This window comes from Colossoma macropomum, unplaced genomic scaffold (genome assembly GCF_904425465.1).
Source record: "Colossoma macropomum unplaced genomic scaffold, Colossoma_macropomum, whole genome shotgun sequence".
Classification (NCBI taxonomy): Eukaryota; Metazoa; Chordata; class Actinopteri; order Characiformes; family Serrasalmidae; genus Colossoma; species Colossoma macropomum.
The window spans coordinates 6,834,729-6,853,761 of record NW_023494795.1 but is presented as its reverse complement, the minus strand read 5'-3'; the positions used below and the strand labels follow the sequence as shown (position 1 = coordinate 6,853,761).

Sequence of the window (19,033 nt, the reverse complement as noted above, 5' to 3'; positions counted from 1 at the left end):
TCCCAACGAGGCGCTTTCAATCCACTAGCTAACTCTGCACCATCTTTTATACAGGCTAGAATCCCTCGCGAGTAGCTCCGCAGGCTGTGGAGTGGACGCTGCCGCTTTATTTGTTTGTTTTGGCCAGTGATTGAGACGGGCTGCTTTTCACGAGCACCTTGAGCATGTTAGCCATGACCAGGCACATTCGTGCGACACGTGGAGGGAATGGCAAAGCCGAGCGTGCGCGAGTGGAGGGCACAAGCTGTTCCACAGTCTGCGGTCCTTAATGAGCTCGATCAATGAGAGTGACGTGCTGGGCTGGAGAGACAGCCACTGCGACGGACACACACGTGCTTGCGGGGAAATATGTACGCACATACACACAAACACAGACTGGAGATGTGCATTTGAGCTAATTTTAATATTCCAGTATCCATAAGAGTTGATGAAAGGATATTCAGTTAACTGCAGTCGCCCAACACTGGGCGGTATTGATGAAATTCAATCAATATCACTCTATTTTTCAAATATGTCATTGACATAAGTTTGTGGAGGTCGGCCTTCTCTACTGGTAGAAAGTCTGATTCGGGCACTGATTAGTTATAAAACGAATATTTATTGGATAATAAATAAAGTAAAGAAACTTTTAAAAAGACCAGAACTATGCAGAAAAATGCACATACAGCCAGGTCCATAAATATCTGGATGTTGACAAAGTTATTATTTTTTTATTGGAGCTGGAATTAAAAATGAATATAAGCTCAAAGTGCAGAACTAAATTTGAGTGTATTCACAACCAAATCGGGTCAACGATGTAGGAATTATGACATATATACATAGCTACCCCATTTTTAGGGGCTCAAAAGTAATTGGACAATCAGCTGCTCAGCTGTTCCATGGCCAGGTGTATGTTATTCTGTCACTATTTTACATACATGTACGCAGATCAAATGTCTAGGGTAGAGATGGACCGGTGTAAGAGAAGTGTGTTCATTTTCATTTTTTCAAAACTTGCCGTCTGTTTTTTTTATATATACATATACATATATATATATATATATATATATATATATATATATATATATATATCCCCAATTTAGTCATCTCTAACTCCACCCGCTAGTTAGGACTCCCCCAATCACATGATACTATCAACGCTAGGAGGGTGAAAGCAGCACAGGCTTCCTCCGAGACCTGTGAAACCAGCCACCGCTTCTTTTCGAACTGCCGCTCACGCAACGTCATTGGACAGCTGAACGCGCTCGGAGGAAAGCGCCAACCACCAGATCTGTTACGTCAGCTAACAGACGCCTGCGCTGACTAGCATCGCATTAAGCCATCTGTTTTTTGTCTATAAAAATAGGCCTTTAGTTCCATAGTCAAAAGATCTGTATTTCCATCTAGTGATTGAATGAGGAACTGCATCGTCCTGTGACCAAGCGTCTGTCACTACCCGATTTGAACCAAAATTTGGAATATGCATGCAAGAAAATGTACGTCAACCAACCTGATCTGGACGACACATGTGCAGGAATGTTGCAAAGCAATATTGGAAATGACATAGCTTCGCAGGCATGCGTAGTCCAAATCAGGTTTCCGGTTCAATCTGGTAGTCAGAGAGCCTCACGCAGGACTGCAGCAATCCTTAAATACAGCTCATATATTTACCATCACTGATCAGATTTCAGGATTGACTAAGTTAGAGAGATATCGGCTCATCAGGGATTGCATATTGGCCACTACTGATGCACGGCTGATCGCTCGCTCCATCTCTAGTCTACAGGTGATTTCAAGTGGCATTTGTATTTGCAGTCTGTTGCTGTTAACTCTCAATATGAAGACCAGGAGCAGGACTTTTTTTTACTCCCACTCCCGCAAGATTTCATCCTGCTCCTGGTGAGCTGCTTTAGGTCTCTGTATCTTACAGGTCTGATTACTAGACTGTTAATTTGACCTGTAATTTTAAAATTCCTTATTTTTGATTCATCATTAGAGGAGAAATACAGAAAAGCAGCCTATCTTTGACTGCCATATAAACCTGTTTATGTTGTTGCTTTATTGTTTCTGCACCTGTTTTCTGTTGCTGTCCCCTTGATAAAAGTCCTTTTTAATTTGTTGAATGAAACATTATTGCCAGACTAACATTTGCAGGATTTTGGATCCCAACTAATCGATTCATCGAAGTCATCATTGACCAGCTAATGAATGATGAAAACAGTTGCTAATTGTAGCTGTAATCAATTCATTGAAAAGGTACGTTTTAATCGATAAGCCTTATGCAGTACAGCAAAAGCTTTTCCTTTTACTTTTTGATGCCATATTTTCTCCCTGACTCTCCATGATGAAACATCCTTAAATCCGAATATTGATTTCAGTATTTCAATACTGGCCACAGGAACACTCAGAAACAGTCTCTCGCTCACAGAGCACACAGACTCTTTCATATCACTATTTACATGGAGAGATTTACATGGGTTTTGTATTACTGTTGCTAAACCACAGCATGCCTACACGTACACCTAAACCAGGTATGTAGTCAAACAGTTTGTTTTTAGTTCTTTAAAATCTGTATTTAAGTTCTGTATTTTAGTCATTAGTTATTTAAGTTCAGGAAATGTAATGTATGTAATTTTCTCAAGTGTGTCAGATTGTTTTAAAAGAAAAATACAATGGAATACAATACAATACAAGAGTAAAATAATGCTGGGGTATATATTGTATAAACCAGCACGCTGTGATATGCTTTTCAGTTTTATCAGTAATTATAGATCATAATATAATGGCCATAAAAGATAGCTTAATGGCAAGTCGGCATGTCATTTCGTTTAATGTGTACGTTAAAAATAACGTACACGTTAAACACTTTCCTTTATGGAAATGTGGTTTGCGTCTAGTTAACCCGTGCAATAGTGTATATGGGAATGAGAGATGGTGTTTTTAGAAAAGAAAACAAAACAGCCCAGTCAACACAAGCTAAGTCAAGTTTGTAAGACATTAACAACACTTAAAAAAAACTTGGGTTCATTAACTTTATAATTCCAAACTTAAAAACCATGTGATACCAGAATATCGTTCTACGTTTGGAAAATATCATGCCAATAAATTTTAAGAAAACAAAACAAGAACAAAAATGAAAACTAATTAAATAGTAAATTTCCCTGCAGAAAATCTACGTTCTGTCTGGTTAACATTTACAATACTAGATAAGGTTCCCTTTGGCTTAATTTTAAGAAAAAACAAATAAAGCAGTCCAATCAAAACAAGCTATTTCAGGCTTATACGATATTCTTTTAGTATCAGCAGCAGTACTCATTAAATATAAAATAATAGTGGACATTAACTTTATTACTGCAGACCAATATGTCATCAAATACCACTTTTTCTCATAGTGACCAAAGTCCTCAGGGTGCCAGAATTCTCCAGGTATTGAAGTATGTTTTACTATTATTTGGAGGACGTGCAGGCAAGCATACACACATTGTAACCCATGCTGCACAGCCACTCGCCACACACAGAGTGATAGCTGTTAACCCGTAGACCCTGGTGAAGGAAATTGACTCTTGGTTGGTGGCGGCTTAGGATGTGAATTGACTTGCTGTGTCACCACAAGGCTAGCACGCTAATGAGGCAGAATGATTAGCCATGTAGTTTCACTTTAGCCGTGCCTGATGACATAGTTTGTTTGAGAAAGAGTTGAAAACGGTCCTCGTCAGGAAACAAAAATATAGGAAACAAAGTGAATCTTGTACTAAAACCTCTATTTTGATCCTCAAATGTTAAGCAATAGGAGTGATAGCAGGAAAGATCTCCTCTTCCCCGTCCACAGTATCCGATAATGATTCATGCAGATTAAAATGGGAGTTTATTGCCAAACATTTTGTGTAGACTGGGATCAAGGGGTGAATACGTAATGTGTCACTGATTCGCCATCCTGTCATTTGTCCATTCAAGGCACTACATCCACATTCTGCTGCCAAGAAGTGAGACAGCCTCCGAGTGGGTCTAAAAATAGGCACTCCGCATGCGTCTGAATGAAAATAACTCCAGTATTACTCCGGCTCTTCTCATCCATTGTTTCGGAAAAACCGTGTCGCACACGGCTGGGCTGGCTTTGTCTGCGTAGGTTTTTTTTGCCAGTGCTAAGCTTGACAGGTCATATTGCTTCTTAACGAAGCACAAAACAGTTCAGTATACTGTTAAAAAATGGTTTAACAAGGGTAACTTTAGGAAAGACAATGGTTCCATATAGAACCATGAACACTCAAAGAACCATTTGCATGCTTAAATGAAACTGAAATGGTTCTTCAGACTGATGGAGAATGTGTTGTATATGGGTTCTGATGTCGTAACAGCAGAGCCCTTTTTTAATGCTATGGATCAATCTGAAGAACCATTTCTCCATACAAATAGCTCTCTAAGCATGCAAAACGTTCTTGGAGTGGTTCTTTGAGGAAACACATACAATTGTATGGATAAGTTGGGAAACCCTTTGGTACATTACATATTCTGTTGATTTTTGTATAAAAGAAAAGAATTAAAAACAGCAGAAAACTCCTAAAAACAAAACATTTTCTGTTAAATTTAATGCACAAATACTTTACATTTAATTAAGTTAATAAAAAAAAAGAAGAAATAAACTGTGGCATGAGCAAAAGACACCATACCAGCTGTAAAGTCTCACAACTTAATGAATTCGGCCTTAATTGACTTGTTATGACTTGTTCAGCAAGTCAGCAACTGTTATTAGGAACTGTCAGCTGATGACAATTCCAGAGTGTAGTAACTTCTATGACTCGTCTAACTTTGCGCTAACACTCAACAACCATGGGCTCCTGTAAGCTGCTGGCTGAAGATAACTGATGCCTATAAAGCAGAGGAAGACTATAAAAGATATCAAAGTGCTTTGCGATTTCCACTGTCAAAAAAAAAATGTTAAGAAAGTGAAATGCCATTAAGGAGAACTGTGAAAGTCAAGGCAACATCTGTAAGACCAAGAAAACTCTCTGAATCTCTGAAGCTGATATTCTGCACTTAAACCTCAGTCATTACATTTTAAATACACTGTCTGATTAAGCAAATCTTAATTTAGGAATTTTATCTTATCTCATATATCATCTTATCTCAAGTTTGGAAATCCTAAACTACTTGATTAAGATCGATAATCCACTGTTATGTCTGTTATGTAGCAAATGATTATGCCAGCTATAGTGAACTTGTTATTACGGTGGCCCATCACATCTGCCTAAAACAATATCATTGTGGTTTTAGCAGAATTGCAAACAGTGGAAATGTAAAGTAAAACAGAAATTAGGACACAGCTAGAGTTCCTGAAGTTAGGACAGTTTTTTAGGACATTCTGTCAAGTAAGAATGTTTCAGTAATACTGTTTTCTTATCTGGAGTTAATGATAAGATTACAAAGTTATAAACTGTTCTTCTGTAATAGCTACTGTGCTACATTTAGTTCTAACTGAAGTTGTCATGGTGACTAAAAAGTTAACCCTTGTGTGGTGTTCAGGTCTGTGGGACCCATTTTCAATGTTTACCAAAAGAAAAAATGATGTGATTTATTAGTATTGCAACCTCAGATTTCTTGGCCTTTGTTCATTTTATGTGAAGAACAGAAAACGAGCAAAGTGGCTTCACACTGAATTCGCGGGGAATAAAAGTGTGGAGGTGCTGTGTCCTTCACTCTGTTCTCCTCCTACATGGCCTGCTGTTAGTGTGTGTGTGTGTGTGTGTGTGAGGGTGGACAACATGGACAGGCTGCTGACTGGCTACAGCTGCTAAAGGAGAACCCTACGCTGGACGCTTGTGATATTTTAAACATCTGGTATTTTTACATAAATTGTTATGGCTGTATTGATTTAAAAGCAATATTGTGGTGGGTCCACCAGACCACTGATTAACACACACATCAACATCACACAAGGGTTAAGATTTCAGAGTTCGGATGTTTCTGTAACATTATTCTGTATATAAAGTAGTATATTCTGTATTTTAACCTACTGTAATAAGGCGTTTTAAATTATATTAAAGGCCAGTTTCCTGGACATGGATTAACCCTAGTCTTGGAATAAACTATAATTTTATAATAAGCCTTTTAGTCTGCATTTAAAGGTCAACCTAATGTTTTTCAACTCTATCTGATGCGTCTGTAGCACAGTTCAGTGCAGCATCCAGTACAGACAGTAATTTCTCTGTACTTAGTAAAAAAAAAACAGAAAAATAATTGACAACACACTCTTACAAAAGCCAGTGGGCAGTTTCCTCCTGGCTCCTCTTATAAGCGAGCTTCAAGTACCAACAGTATCTACTGAAGCAGCAGACGGTTTTCTGTTCTTTTCTAAGTAGGAAAATGTAGGAATTATTGTTTGTGGTGATCTACTGTACGTTACAGCTGGATGCAGCTGAAAGTCTGGGTCTGTGTAACCTGCCCCGCACGTTCTACAATCCTTCATAGCTAAACCCTGTGGACCAGTGTGCACAACGACTAATACTTAAGAGTGAATGAACAGTGAACACTAACAGCACACATTTATCAATATATATGCAAAAACAGATATCTTTGCAGGTGAAATCTTAAATGTAGTCAATATGGAGTTGCATGCAGAAATTTGGGTACCCCTGGTCACATGACATGTTTTATTGATTTTCTAATTAAAAAATAATTAACACATCCTCTACAGGGAACACACTTCTGCACAATTACTGATTATTTGCTGAATCTGACATATTGTAAATAAATAAAAAAAAGTAGCCTGTGCAAAAGTTATGGCCTATTTTATGTTTTATTTTTTTTCTATTAAACATTAAAATGAACAGAAAATGTGCATTCAAATTTGCAGGGGATGTTTTAACTCATTTTCACTATGAAATTCGTGCAATTTGACCAGGCTGTGTTTAAATTTTCCCAACTTTTGACTGTATAATATTTCTCATTTTGAGACTGTATAAGAATATTATAAGACTGTTCTAAATATTTCAAAACATGCTTTACTTATTCTAAATAATTTCATTCAGTGGCGTCGTCATTTTTCAGTGACAGACAGTTTTGCAAGCATTTTTTCTTCAAACAAGCAAAATTATCTGCAGTATTATTTTTTAAATGATCTGCCAATGGATTAAAATCTATTTGCTAGACAAAATTCATTAAAACTAGCAAATTAAATCTCTAAAGAATCTATTACAATAATATTTCTAGAATGATTTCTAGAATTTCACAATGAGAAATATTAAGCACATTGACTAGAAATAGACTAGATTTCACTGATTTTTTTTGCTGCATGAAAAAAATTCTGTATATTTTTGTTGTTGGGACAAAGACAGTAACTGTACAAGATTTCTTCCAAGTCATTTTAGACCATATCTGTTAGTCCATTCAGTATGTATTTAATAGAAGGTAAAGACAACTGGCATTTTCAAAATCTGCAAAAAAAAAAAGGTAAAAAACTGAGATTTTTGTCCCGACGATACCAAAAAAAGACACAAATCTTTGGCCTAAATTCTGTGAACTACTAAAAAAGTATTCTGTAGACATGATCTGGATGGACATATTGAATGCCGCCACTTCTCTCATCAGTATTCCACCGCCTGTGTGCCTGCTTCAGTTCCTCAGCCCATCAGAATCATGCCGGGTCTCCAGGGACGCCTCGCCACGTCACAAGACGCCTGTGGCCAGCAGTGTAAAGTGTCAACATTCATCTTGCCCAGCGGGACAAAATCTATCCCACCAGATTGTCCCCCCTTGTACGGTCCCAATGCAAAAGTTCAGTAAATCAGGGCTATCTGCCATTCGGCTGAGGGCTCAAAAAAATCCACCGGTCAGGCCGCAATTAATCTTCCACGCTGGACTAGCCTTGCTTTAACACTGAGAGTCCAAGAAGCTGAGATCATTTGGGATACAATACGTGCGGGTATGAGGTGAGAGATTCTACAAAGAGCAGGGCGTTATAACCTTGACCAGGTTTACAACCTTAACCTGGATTTTACAAGACCATTATTTTATTATCAATCATTTATCAGCTGGCCTTGTCTCCGGCAGTCTACTTGGGTTGTTTCATTTCATGTTCGCTATAGGTTTTAATGCGTTTATTGTACATGAAACGTCTTTATATACACTAAAACCCTGGAGTGCTATACAGTCAAAGTAAAGCATCCTATTCACTGTGTCGCTCTGAAGGCGCAATCTGTGTTTTTAAAACACGTCAAATAGGGACAAAAAACTGGCACTCTGTTCAATCCTAATTGGCTCGACAGATTTGAGAGTTCACATGGATAATGCCAGAGGGGCGTCCCATGCAACCAAATGGGGTCTAATTAGATAGAGAGTATTTATAGTTCCTTCTCTTCAAGTTGGCCTTTCCTGTGCGGCTGATTTACGAAAAAACAACACAGGTCTAGCATGTGGCATCTGCGTTTGTGGCGTGAGTCTTGTCAGAGAAGGTACTGACAGAGCTCTAATCAAGTAGACACCACCACAGAGGGGACAGGACAGGACTGTGATCCATGTTTGATTTACTGTCCCGCTACCTTGTCGTGACAGGATGTTGGTGGACATCTGCTAGGCCGGAGAGGATGTCAAACACGTTCTGTTATCATATCAGTTCGACAGTGTTACGCCGCATAAGCAGCAATAGGCCTACTCTTAATGCTCGGAGCAATAACAGATACAGTTTTCAATAGCAGTTGCCAATGGAGTGAGTCTTCAATAACCTCAAAATGTAATAATCCAAGCAGCCAAGTGGTGGGAAATTACTGAGAGATGGGGCAACAAGACACTCTTGCACAATGCTAAAATCTGTGTAAAGCTGGGGTTACATTACACGACTTTTCCTCCAATTATACTGTAGCTCCGAGCTCTATCTTTGCTGCTCAGCCCTAGTCTGCAGATTTTAGGGCAGCCAGAGTTGACAATTGCTGTGAAAAATGGAGAAGTGTGCAAGTGGCACAGACTCTAATATTTCGCCTCCTGAACGCATTTCAGACCTGTCAAAGTATATCAAACGTTTGATCCGACAGGAATCTGGATGTAATCTAGTAGTATAGGCTGGTGGTCAAACGCTCTTAATGTATCCCGGCAAAAGCCAAATATATATGCATATAAAAGTAAATACACACTGGAAATCACATACGTAGCGCGGCTATCAATAAATGGGTTTATGGCAGAATTACAATCGAGTGCAAATCACAAGCCCTGAGCCCAGTGACAGCTACCTGAGTTACCATGGTAACACCCTGCATCAGCCTGCAAACTCATTTACCACTGGTTTAAAAAAGGTTGTTCGTTTATTGACTTATTTCACGCAAAAACATGCTACCTCGTTAAACCCACCTGATTCAGCTCATCAGCCAATTAGCGAGGCCTTCGTGAAATGAATTCAGAGCATTGGTTAAGGGTAAACGCTAATCTCCGCAGCACTTTGGCCCGGAGGGTCCCCAGTTTGACACGCTTGCTCTAGATTAATACCGCATTTATTGTATCTAACATGGGTGAGACTGTTCTAGAAACATGGCTGTTGAGCTGCTCTGGTTAAACAAGCTCAGAAAGGCAATGCACTGTGCCACTGCAGCAGATAGATATCATGCCTTTACAGAAAGCGGCCTATAGTATAGTGTATGTTTTAGGACATCCCCAGTCCACACTGTCAGGTTTCAGACATGAGAAAAAACAGATATGGGTCTCTGGAAAATCACAGTCATATCTCAGCTCTCAAACAAATCGGACATCGGGTGAAACAGCCTCGGAAGAAAAGGCATCAGGCTAAGCAGCAACAGACACCACATCCTCAGACATTTACTATTCTGTAATTTTCAACTAGATTAAATACAGGTTTAAAGATGATAATATATCACAACCACAAATTTACTGAACTGCGCTTTATGTTCTTTTATTTGACAAAGATTAAAAGAATCCTTCTGGGAAAAACACTGGTTTAGAATTGAGGCCACTGAAGTCCAAACACGTCTTGGCTGATTGGCTACGTATGGGGCAAGTGGAAAATTGCGTAAATCTGATTTTTCGCTCAACCATTCCTTTAAGCTTCAGCTCACATACTATCCCGTGTGTTTGCTCCTGCATTCATTACCACAGTTATTTTCCACAAACGTACCTGAAAAAGAGAATTCTGTTACAGGCACAGGCCTAACGACTCTACTGGTCACGCCTCTCATCCATGACTTTACCCAAAGTGTTTTGCCCAACTCTTCTATCATATCAGCACAAACGGTGGTGAAAACAACAACAACAAAACATTCATTTTTGCTTTGCTGTCACTGCCTGCTGGTAATGGGAGAACGTGTTTTTTCTGCGAGTGTGGTGACTTCAGTTTAGCAACTAGTTACAAGCCTTTTAGTGTGTGATCCCCAATTATATCAGTCGCCATAAACCTCCACAAAAATCAGTCAGAAAGTGTCAGATACCCAGGCTAGACATAATCTGTTCAGATATGCAATAAATACGTTGTTAGCGGTGTAGCTGTCTCCTGTGTAAGAGTATGTACACTCAGAACCATTTACAATCATTATGCAATTCTGAAGTAAACATGTTTTATTTATCCCGCTGCAAAAATGTGCCTCTAATCATCATCAGCTTGTTTTTTTTTGTTTGTTTACTTCCCAGGCACAAACAAAGGTCCATGGTGACAAAGGTGCAGAACAATTATGCACCCCCCTCCCTCCTCCTTTGAGGAGTCGCAATTAGCGTAATCCAGCGCGACAATCGAAGGCAACAATCAAAAGGAACACCTACCCATGGCGAAGAAGGGGATTCCGAGCAGCGTGGAGTTGAACTTGCCGTCGGAGATGAAGAAGATGCCCGCGGCCGTCACGTTGGCGATGCAGATGGTGAGCACGCCCAGAAGTCCCAGGAAGGGCTTGCCCCGCAGGCAGTCGCGCATGGAGCTGGAGATGGTGGCGGCCAGCAGCACAAGCACCAGGCTGACCAGCACCTCGCTCTTGGCCAGCACGCCCGTCTTGTGGAAGTCCCGCCACAGGCTGAAGGAGGTGAGCGACTGGATGTACAGGTCCTGGCTGGCCGTGGCCAGGCGGTGCGCCAGCTTGCAGAACTCGTTCTCCCACTTCTCGGCGATGGCGTCCTGCACCATGGGCCGCAGGTTGCGGAGGTAGTAGGTGATCTGGATAGCGCGGGCCGACTTGACCTGCTGGTCTCGGCTGTGCGGGGCCAGGACGACACTGCCCAGCTGGTGGCCGATGAAGGCCACTCGGCCATCCTGGAGATAAAACAGACAGATGTGAAATACAGTGGGGATGAATAGGGATACCTCGATCCGATCCAAAAGGCTGGTGTCATAAACGATTGAGGCATGTTTTAATAGATTAGTTAATGCTACTGATAACAAAAGCATCGTGCAATTCAATATTAATTATTTATCACTCAGAGCTCATTAAAATAAGCGGAGAAATCCTTTCAAAAGCGCAGATACAAAACTCTCAATGCACATTTGAGTTTTTAAGTAGAAGAGATATTTTATTATGATGGAATTTGATAGAAAGGTTTTGCTGTGTGAACAGTTTTGTGGAAAGAAAAAAGCATTCTTTCTGTTTTTTGCCATTTTTCGAACCAAACAGAAAAAAAAATCTGAATTGCAGAATCCAATCTGTTCATTAAGACTGTAAATCAAACTAAACAGGACTAATTAGGACTAATTAGACATGCAGTTGGAAATTGTTTTTAAGTATGGAAGATATCCACGATGTGCTTAGAAAAGCTTATTATGATGTATTGTGACATACTGTATAAAAGTGTACTGTATAGCAAAACAGTAATAACGTTTGACTTCTAAGGGTTAAGCCTAATCAAATTCTAATCCTTTCTTTATCCCATTGCACTAGATTTACTGATGCAGACATGATATAGAGGATATCATCCACAACTTCGGGCAGTAAGGCATGTTTTCAAAAATTAGCAAAGCAGTTTAAATGTCAGTGTGGAATTATTTGTGGAACTAGCAATAAAAACATAAGTGGAAAATGTAAAAACAGCCCAACAGCCACTTGTCATAACTGCAGTGCCAGTGTTTTGACCTCACTTAGGCTAGAAAACCACAATTTACAGCCACAGATAGGCTTACAATGTCAGTGCATTATTACACACAGACATAACAGCACAATCAAAGCTGAAAGGATGTTTGAACAACTCGAAATACAAAAATAGTGTGTTCTTTAGTTAGTTTAATATAGTTATGCTCTATTGTTATTTTACCTGGTCAACGAAGAACGACGTCAGAGAGTATCTCACTATGCAAGTACCAAAAATGAAGTGATTCTACTGTATAATTGTAATGTAACTGGTAGACAGCAAACTAGACCTTTAGGTCCATATTAAAAACGGCAATTTTATAGTCCAAAAAAATCGGATCAGAGTCACATTATGAACATAGTAAATATGAAGTAATTTTACTACAGCATTTTAAAGCAATCCAGTCTATTGGACTGGTTTTACTAACTTAAATGCATGTGAAGTATGCATGAATGTGCGACTGCATTACCTATGAAAGTCCAAATATCAATGACTCACACTGGAATATCACCCTAATTTCTCCTTATCAGCTTTTATTGGACATTTGACATGTTTGCGAGGTTTGGGTGAGCTATTTCTTTAACACTTGTATTTTAAAGCTTTGATTTGTGCTGTGATATGGACGTCTGGCTGTGATCTATGACTTTATGGTATTGGTCTAGCTGCTGAATGGAGTATGTATGTGGTAAATCTATAACTATGTAAAATGTGTACAGCGGATAGGAGCTTAGGGTTAAATTATTTTCGGAGAAGACACATCTGAGGTAAGCCAAAGATAGATGACAGATATTTCAAGCAGAGATGTATGACGTGGGTTGCCAGCCCTTAGGTAAAAAAGCAGATGCCTCGGACAAATGAAGCAACCATTTCTTGCCACATCATGGAAATGGAACAAAATGACTGGCCCCCCACTTTCGCCTATAGCACTACTGGAAATAGCACATTACAGGAATTTGGAGGCTGAACTGGAACATGAGAAACAATTTTATAGAGTAAAAAGTTGCTTTTCAGTTACTTATTTGCTATTATTCTCATTACTACTTTAATAAGTTCACTATTTATTGATAAAGCTAAGAGTGTATCGTGCCTATATGGACACATGGTGCTCATATATTTCCCCAGGACTTCTGAATTTTCTTCTAGGCATTTCATAACATTGTGATAAAACTGGTGGATGGAGCCTCCGGCAAAAAAAGGACCCATAAAGCCAGGCCAGTGAACCAAATTTGGGTGTCAGGCAAGGCATTTATCCGTGTCCACACAGGTTTTAGCCACCTAAGCCAAGCAAGCCCTCAAGACAAACTGCAAACGTCCACAACAGTGGTGGAAGGCCTGAAAAATCCCCTATACCAGCTGTCAGTCACAACAACACCTCGTCTTCAACAAATGGAGAAGGCTTGGAGTGTCAGAGCAGGTCACTTCAAGCGGCTATGCATTTTTAAGCAGTTGTAGTTTTGCATCAAAACCGAAGGGGCCTCAGAAGGTTCAGTGTCGCAGAGGCACTCTGAACTGAACTGAGTGCAACATGGGCAGCTGCTATCAGCCTCGAATGCAGCAAAACAGCCTGAAGATGTTCTGGTAAAGGGTGACGTGGTACGATCGAATAGCTTCCATTTACGTCTCTCAGCAGCCACAGTGACGAGGTATCTCGTTCTCTAATGTGAGACGCCTTCATTGGCTTTACTGCTGCAGATCCTGGTCCATAATAACAATGACAGTTTCAGAAAATGTATGCAAAAAGACAACCCCTCAAATTGTAGGGAGCTGGAGATGAATCGATAGGTATCGGTATCAGGACGATAGTATCAGTAGGAAATGCTGAATTGGTTATTGGATGAAAAAATAATTCTAATTCGATCTTGTAAGAAATCTAGCCTGAAAAAATACCCAGTGTAGCTGCGTTACAAAGCCGAGGCCGCAGCCGAGGTAGTGCAGGTCCATGGTAGGACTGTCCTATGAAGACTCCTCCTTAGTAGCCTATTGGTCACACAAATGGAGCAGTCCTAACGAGGCTGCGTGGTGATGTCGCCAGAGCGGCGCCAAACTCGTGAGGGGACTGGTGAGAGAAAATGGAGCCGCTGCATTGAGTTTATTGCTTTTTCATTTCTTCGCGGAAATGGAGGAGACGTTCTTATGTAGTACGACAAACTACATATTTACAAATACTTCGAAATAAAATACGATATACGGACGACGTACGATATATGGACGAATTATTTAATTAATCAGTTGTTTTACACTTTATAAGGTAACGAAGATGAATTTGATTTCCACTATTGTCCTTCGCTTTGTTTGTATGCAGAGAACTCTGGGTAACCGAAGGCCTGGAAGGATACATCTGATGCGTCCTTGAAATCTCTCAGAACGTCGGCTGCATTTCTAGGATGTATATAAAGGGTGGAACGGCCTGCTACTTCGGCTGCAGCCTAGGCTTTGGAACGCAGCTGATGTGATGTTAGCTGTGTATTTCTGTGGGGTAGCAGAGAGTCCGAGCAGTTTGAGCATGACAGCCTACTTTTGGGTGATCATATTAAGCGAAGTGCGTCAGTTAAAAACAGCTCATTTTAAAGTTTTGTTGTTTTTTAAGAAAAACTATTGGATCAGTATTGGATCATGAGTTTTCAGTATCGGTATCGGTATCAGTATCGTAAAAGAAAAAGCGTGCCAGCTCTACAGGGAGCTGCTGAAACACACATGGAATAGCTTCGGATTGTGCTGCATTGAGCTCTGGGCGCACAATAGATGCAGAGTACAGGGGACATAATGAGGATACACATTTACATGCCAACCTACATTCATAAAAAAGAAGCACCAGCAGTAAAGAGAAGAGCCTGTGAGTAATTTGTAGCCCTGCTGCTAACAGAACAAGTACATCAGCAACAACGGTCAACCATGGAAGCTGCTCCCGCCAGCCTATGCTTTTTTCTCCCTTCTCTGTTTCTGCAGCAGTGTGTCAAAATATTGACTTAGTATCTCAGATTATTGACGTATTTTCTCAAAGTAATTATTTATTTTCTTGAAATGCTGAATGGAATAATCCCACATTTAAAAAAAAAGGCTTTTTTTAATGTGAGATACATTTCAAAATGTATTCCAAATACTGGATTCCAATATCACTGCAAATATATTCATTATACTGAGGTATATTAAGCAACACTTTTTGGCCATTTTCAGACATTTTCAAATGTATCTGATAAGCACACTTTACATGTATTTCTTGTGACTTATTTTCTCGACATACCAACTTAGTATGTTGAAATACTGACATATTATGTCAAAGTAATTACTTAGTGACTCATAATAATGACTTATTAACCCAAAGTAATTACTTAGTGACTAATAATAATGACTTATTAACCCAAAGTAATTACTTAGTGACTCATAATAATGACTTATTAACCCAAAGTAATTACACTTTCTTAAATATTAACTCATTATTTTAACATAGTACAGGGGTCAGCAACACACGCCTCCGGAGGGGCTCCGCTTGGGGCTCTTTTACTGTCCTGTTGTGGCTCCACAGCAGAATCAGATTTGTAGCTAAAAATAAAATAATCCTCCTTTACAGTAAAATAAAGCTCTGCTGATCGTTCAACACAGTCTAACAATAAATGGTCTTAAACACTGGAGTTAATGTAGAACTGATAATTCACCCTTTAACCCTGAAGATCAGCGCAGACTGCTGGTCACCATAGCAATGCAGACAACGATCTCACCTAGCCAGTAGCTAACGAAACAGCAAAGGCAAAGATTTAAGACGAACAGTGATAATTTGGAGACGAATGGACTCATTTACATTTATAATCACTCCAGTTTGTTTCCTGATGCGTTTAATCTGCAATGAGAAGCTATCAAACACTAAAAAGTCACGTCTTACTCGAATTGTCCCGTTCCACCTTAAATGATGCAGCAGTTGCATTCTGGCACCTCAGGCATCATTTAAGGTGGAACGGGAAAATTCGTACAAAAAGCTGACAAATGAGAAGCGACTTCAGCCTCGTAAAAAGTCAAACGTTGCTCTACTTTTGCAGAAAGGTTTCCTGCCAGAGATGTGAGAAAAGCGGCTATAGCTGAGCTAAAGCTTAAAGCAGAGCAAAGTAAGTCGTTTATATTATGTTTTTAGCCTATAATATTACATCAGCATGTACTGAGACATATTTACAGCCAAGATGGTAAAATGGACATAAAATATTGTGGCTCAAAAGGTGGTTTGATTTTTGTTCAATGGACAAAATGGCTCTTCTTACTATTTGGGCTGACATAGTGTCTCAAAATCCCGAGAAAAGAAGCCACTATTTTGAAATACGAAGTCAACATTTCAACAAATTGTCATTATTTCGAGCTACTGAGTCAAAATTTAGAGAAAATAAGTCATAAAATTGGAATACTAAGTATTGTAACATACTGCAGCCAGAAACACAGCAGGAGGGGAAAAAACCACAGCCGTTTTTTCTCCTCTGCGTGGCGAGAACGGGCTTCCACGTTCAGCTGAAGAAGCAGCAGCCCAGCAGTGACGATGTCAATGCAGGCTGGGTGAGAGTGGCCGTGGTTTCCCAGCGAGTCCAGCTCCACGGCGTTCCCCGAGTGCAGTGCAGGACTCTGCAGCTGATTCATAACACGCGCACACACACACACACATGCACGCGCACACTGAGACCCGCAGCAGCAGTGGAGTGTGTTGACAACCAGGGTTTACCCCGGGGGCAGGAAGGGCACTTCCACACACCGTCACTGCCGGACTGCCTGTGGCTTCAGCCTTAGCGTTTGTTCGGTTAGCAGCGAGGCTACAAACACAGCGCTCAGCCGGCGGCGGCTGTTTTTATGAATGTGCGCTAATATGAACAGGTGCAGGCTGTGCTCGGCGTGTCCTCTGAGGCCGGCACTGCAACTCCGGTCACAAAGCGGCTCGGTCCGTGTCTGTTTCCGCAGCTCCCTCCAACTTGAGGGGGGTGGTTTGCTCTGTGGAACCACCGTAACAGAACTGCAGCAACAAAGCTAACGAGACACACACACACACACACACACAGACACACACACACACACACACACGAGGAGAAGTCACCACCACAGTCAGAGAGAAACGACTTCGCGAGCTGCTCTCGTTCATTCCACAACATTTTTTGCTGCATCCGAGGAGACGAAGGCGGACCATGAACCCCGCGCCGCACCGCAGCTCCGCTCCACGTAACGAAGTTCCCAGCGTGTCAACCAGCAAAAACGGCAGATTTCGTAAAAGGGGGGCGTGTGTGGTGTAGGGGGTGGGGGGTGGGGGGGTTCCTCTACCTTTAACGTCGTGTTGGGGTAGCTGACGGGCACCTTGGCCAGCGTGCTGTTGGCGAGCACGGCGGCGCGGATGTCCTCGAAGACGGCGAGGATGTCGTCGAGCACGCAGCGCTTGTCGCGGTGGCGCAGCACGCAGAGGTGCGCGAACGTGTAGTTGAAGCCCTTGTGGCTCACGCGCAGCTCCAGCACCTGCCGGTGCACGTGCAGCACCTGCTCGGCCAGCTCCAGGATGTTGCCGCCGGCCTTGGCGAGCAGGATGAGGCGGCCGTAGCGGCCGGGCGTGTGCAGGTCCGAGTAGAGCTTGTGCTTGGAGCGCTCGATGGGGAAGAGGCTGTTGGCGAGGCTGCGCTCGATCTTGGCCAGGCTGTGCGCGGGCGCCACGAGCGCCTCGAGCTCCGTCTCGGGCTGGAAGCGGCTGAGCGCCGCGGAGCCGAACACCACGGTGAGCACGGCGGGCACGGTGAGGAAGAACACGGGGTGGCGGCTGACGAACAGGCCGAGCCAGTAGAAGGACGCCTTGAGCCCGCGGTGGATCGCCTGCCGCAGCATCCTCCTCCTCTTCTCCCTCCTCCTCCGCCTCCTCCTCCTCTGGATCCGGCTTGCAGATGCCCCGCGCCTCGCTGCCCAGCACCTGTGACACGTGGCCGCTGGCTCCTCCGCTTTCTCTCTCTCTCTCTCTCTATCTCTCTCTCTCCCCCCTCCTCGGTTCGCTCCGTCCGTTCGCGGGGAGGGGGAGAAACGAAAGAAAGAAAGAAAGGAAGGAAGGAGAGAAAAGAAAGGAAGAGAGAGCTACAAACCCGCTCTGTACCTGTTACCCTGTTACAGCGCTGCAGCGTTTCGCAACGAGACGGTCAGATATTGATCAGCCCCCGTTTTGTTTCATCTCGAGCCATCCCTCCCTTCCTTCTTCCCCTCTTCTTTGCCTCCTTCCCTCCCACCCCCGCCGGCCCCCCCAGCCCCGCGTTTTAAACCGGCGATGTGAGCGACTCGTTCTGCTGCAAGAGCAGCAAAACACCTCCCGATGCTCTCTCATGTGCACGCGCGCCTCATTCCGCACTCCACGAAGCGGTGGAGCCTCGCTTAATGGAGCTGGACTGCGAGCTGGGGTGGGCTGTGGGTTGATAGAGGCAACACGAAGGGGTGGGAGGGGAGAGGGGGGTGGCCAGAAGGGGGGAAAGCACCATGGAAGGGGTAGAGAGAGGAGTCCCGGGGGGCTGGTGGATGGACCTTCTTTTGGAGAACCCACTGTAGATGCTTAAATTACACTTTTAAAACAGATGGTGGAGAATGTGTTATGTATGGTTCTATCTAGAACCTTTTTGAAAAAGAAAGGGCAAGCTTGACGTCTTAACAATAGAAGAACTGTTTTGGTGGTATATAGAACCATATACGCTCTTGGTTCTTCAAAGGCTCTTTGGGAAAGAGTGGTTCTATATTGAATCATGAACACTCAAAGAACCCACTGCATGATGAAATGGTTCTTCAGATTGATGGACAATATGTTGTATACGGTTCTCATCATCATAACAATAGTAGACCCTTTTTCAGAAAGCGTCTATATACACTTTTAAAAAAGATGGTTCTCCAATAAAGAAAATGGTTCTATATAAAACCATGAACACTTAACGAACGCTTTGCATGATTAAATGGTTCTGTGGGTTCTTCAGATTGATGGAGAACGTGCTGTAAATATTTCTACATAGAACCTTTTTGAAAAGGGTTCTTCTAT

The 19,033-nt window shown here is 41.9% G+C and overlaps 1 protein-coding gene across 1 annotated transcript in view; it reads right to left on the bottom strand.

The window, feature by feature from the left end:
- ptchd4 (patched domain containing 4) overlaps positions 1-17,862 on the bottom strand; it is a 35,111-nt gene extending 17,249 nt beyond the window's left edge. The window contains exons 1-2 of the mRNA XM_036582640.1: positions 17,305-17,862; positions 10,732-11,212 (exon numbers count right to left, since the gene is read on the bottom strand). Coding sequence (XP_036438533.1) covers positions 10,732-11,212; positions 17,305-17,853 — 1,030 coding nt within the window. The 5' untranslated portion in view covers positions 17,854-17,862. The remainder of the gene's footprint in view (positions 1-10,731; positions 11,213-17,304) is intronic.
- Positions 17,863-19,033: the final 1,171 nt, after the last annotated feature.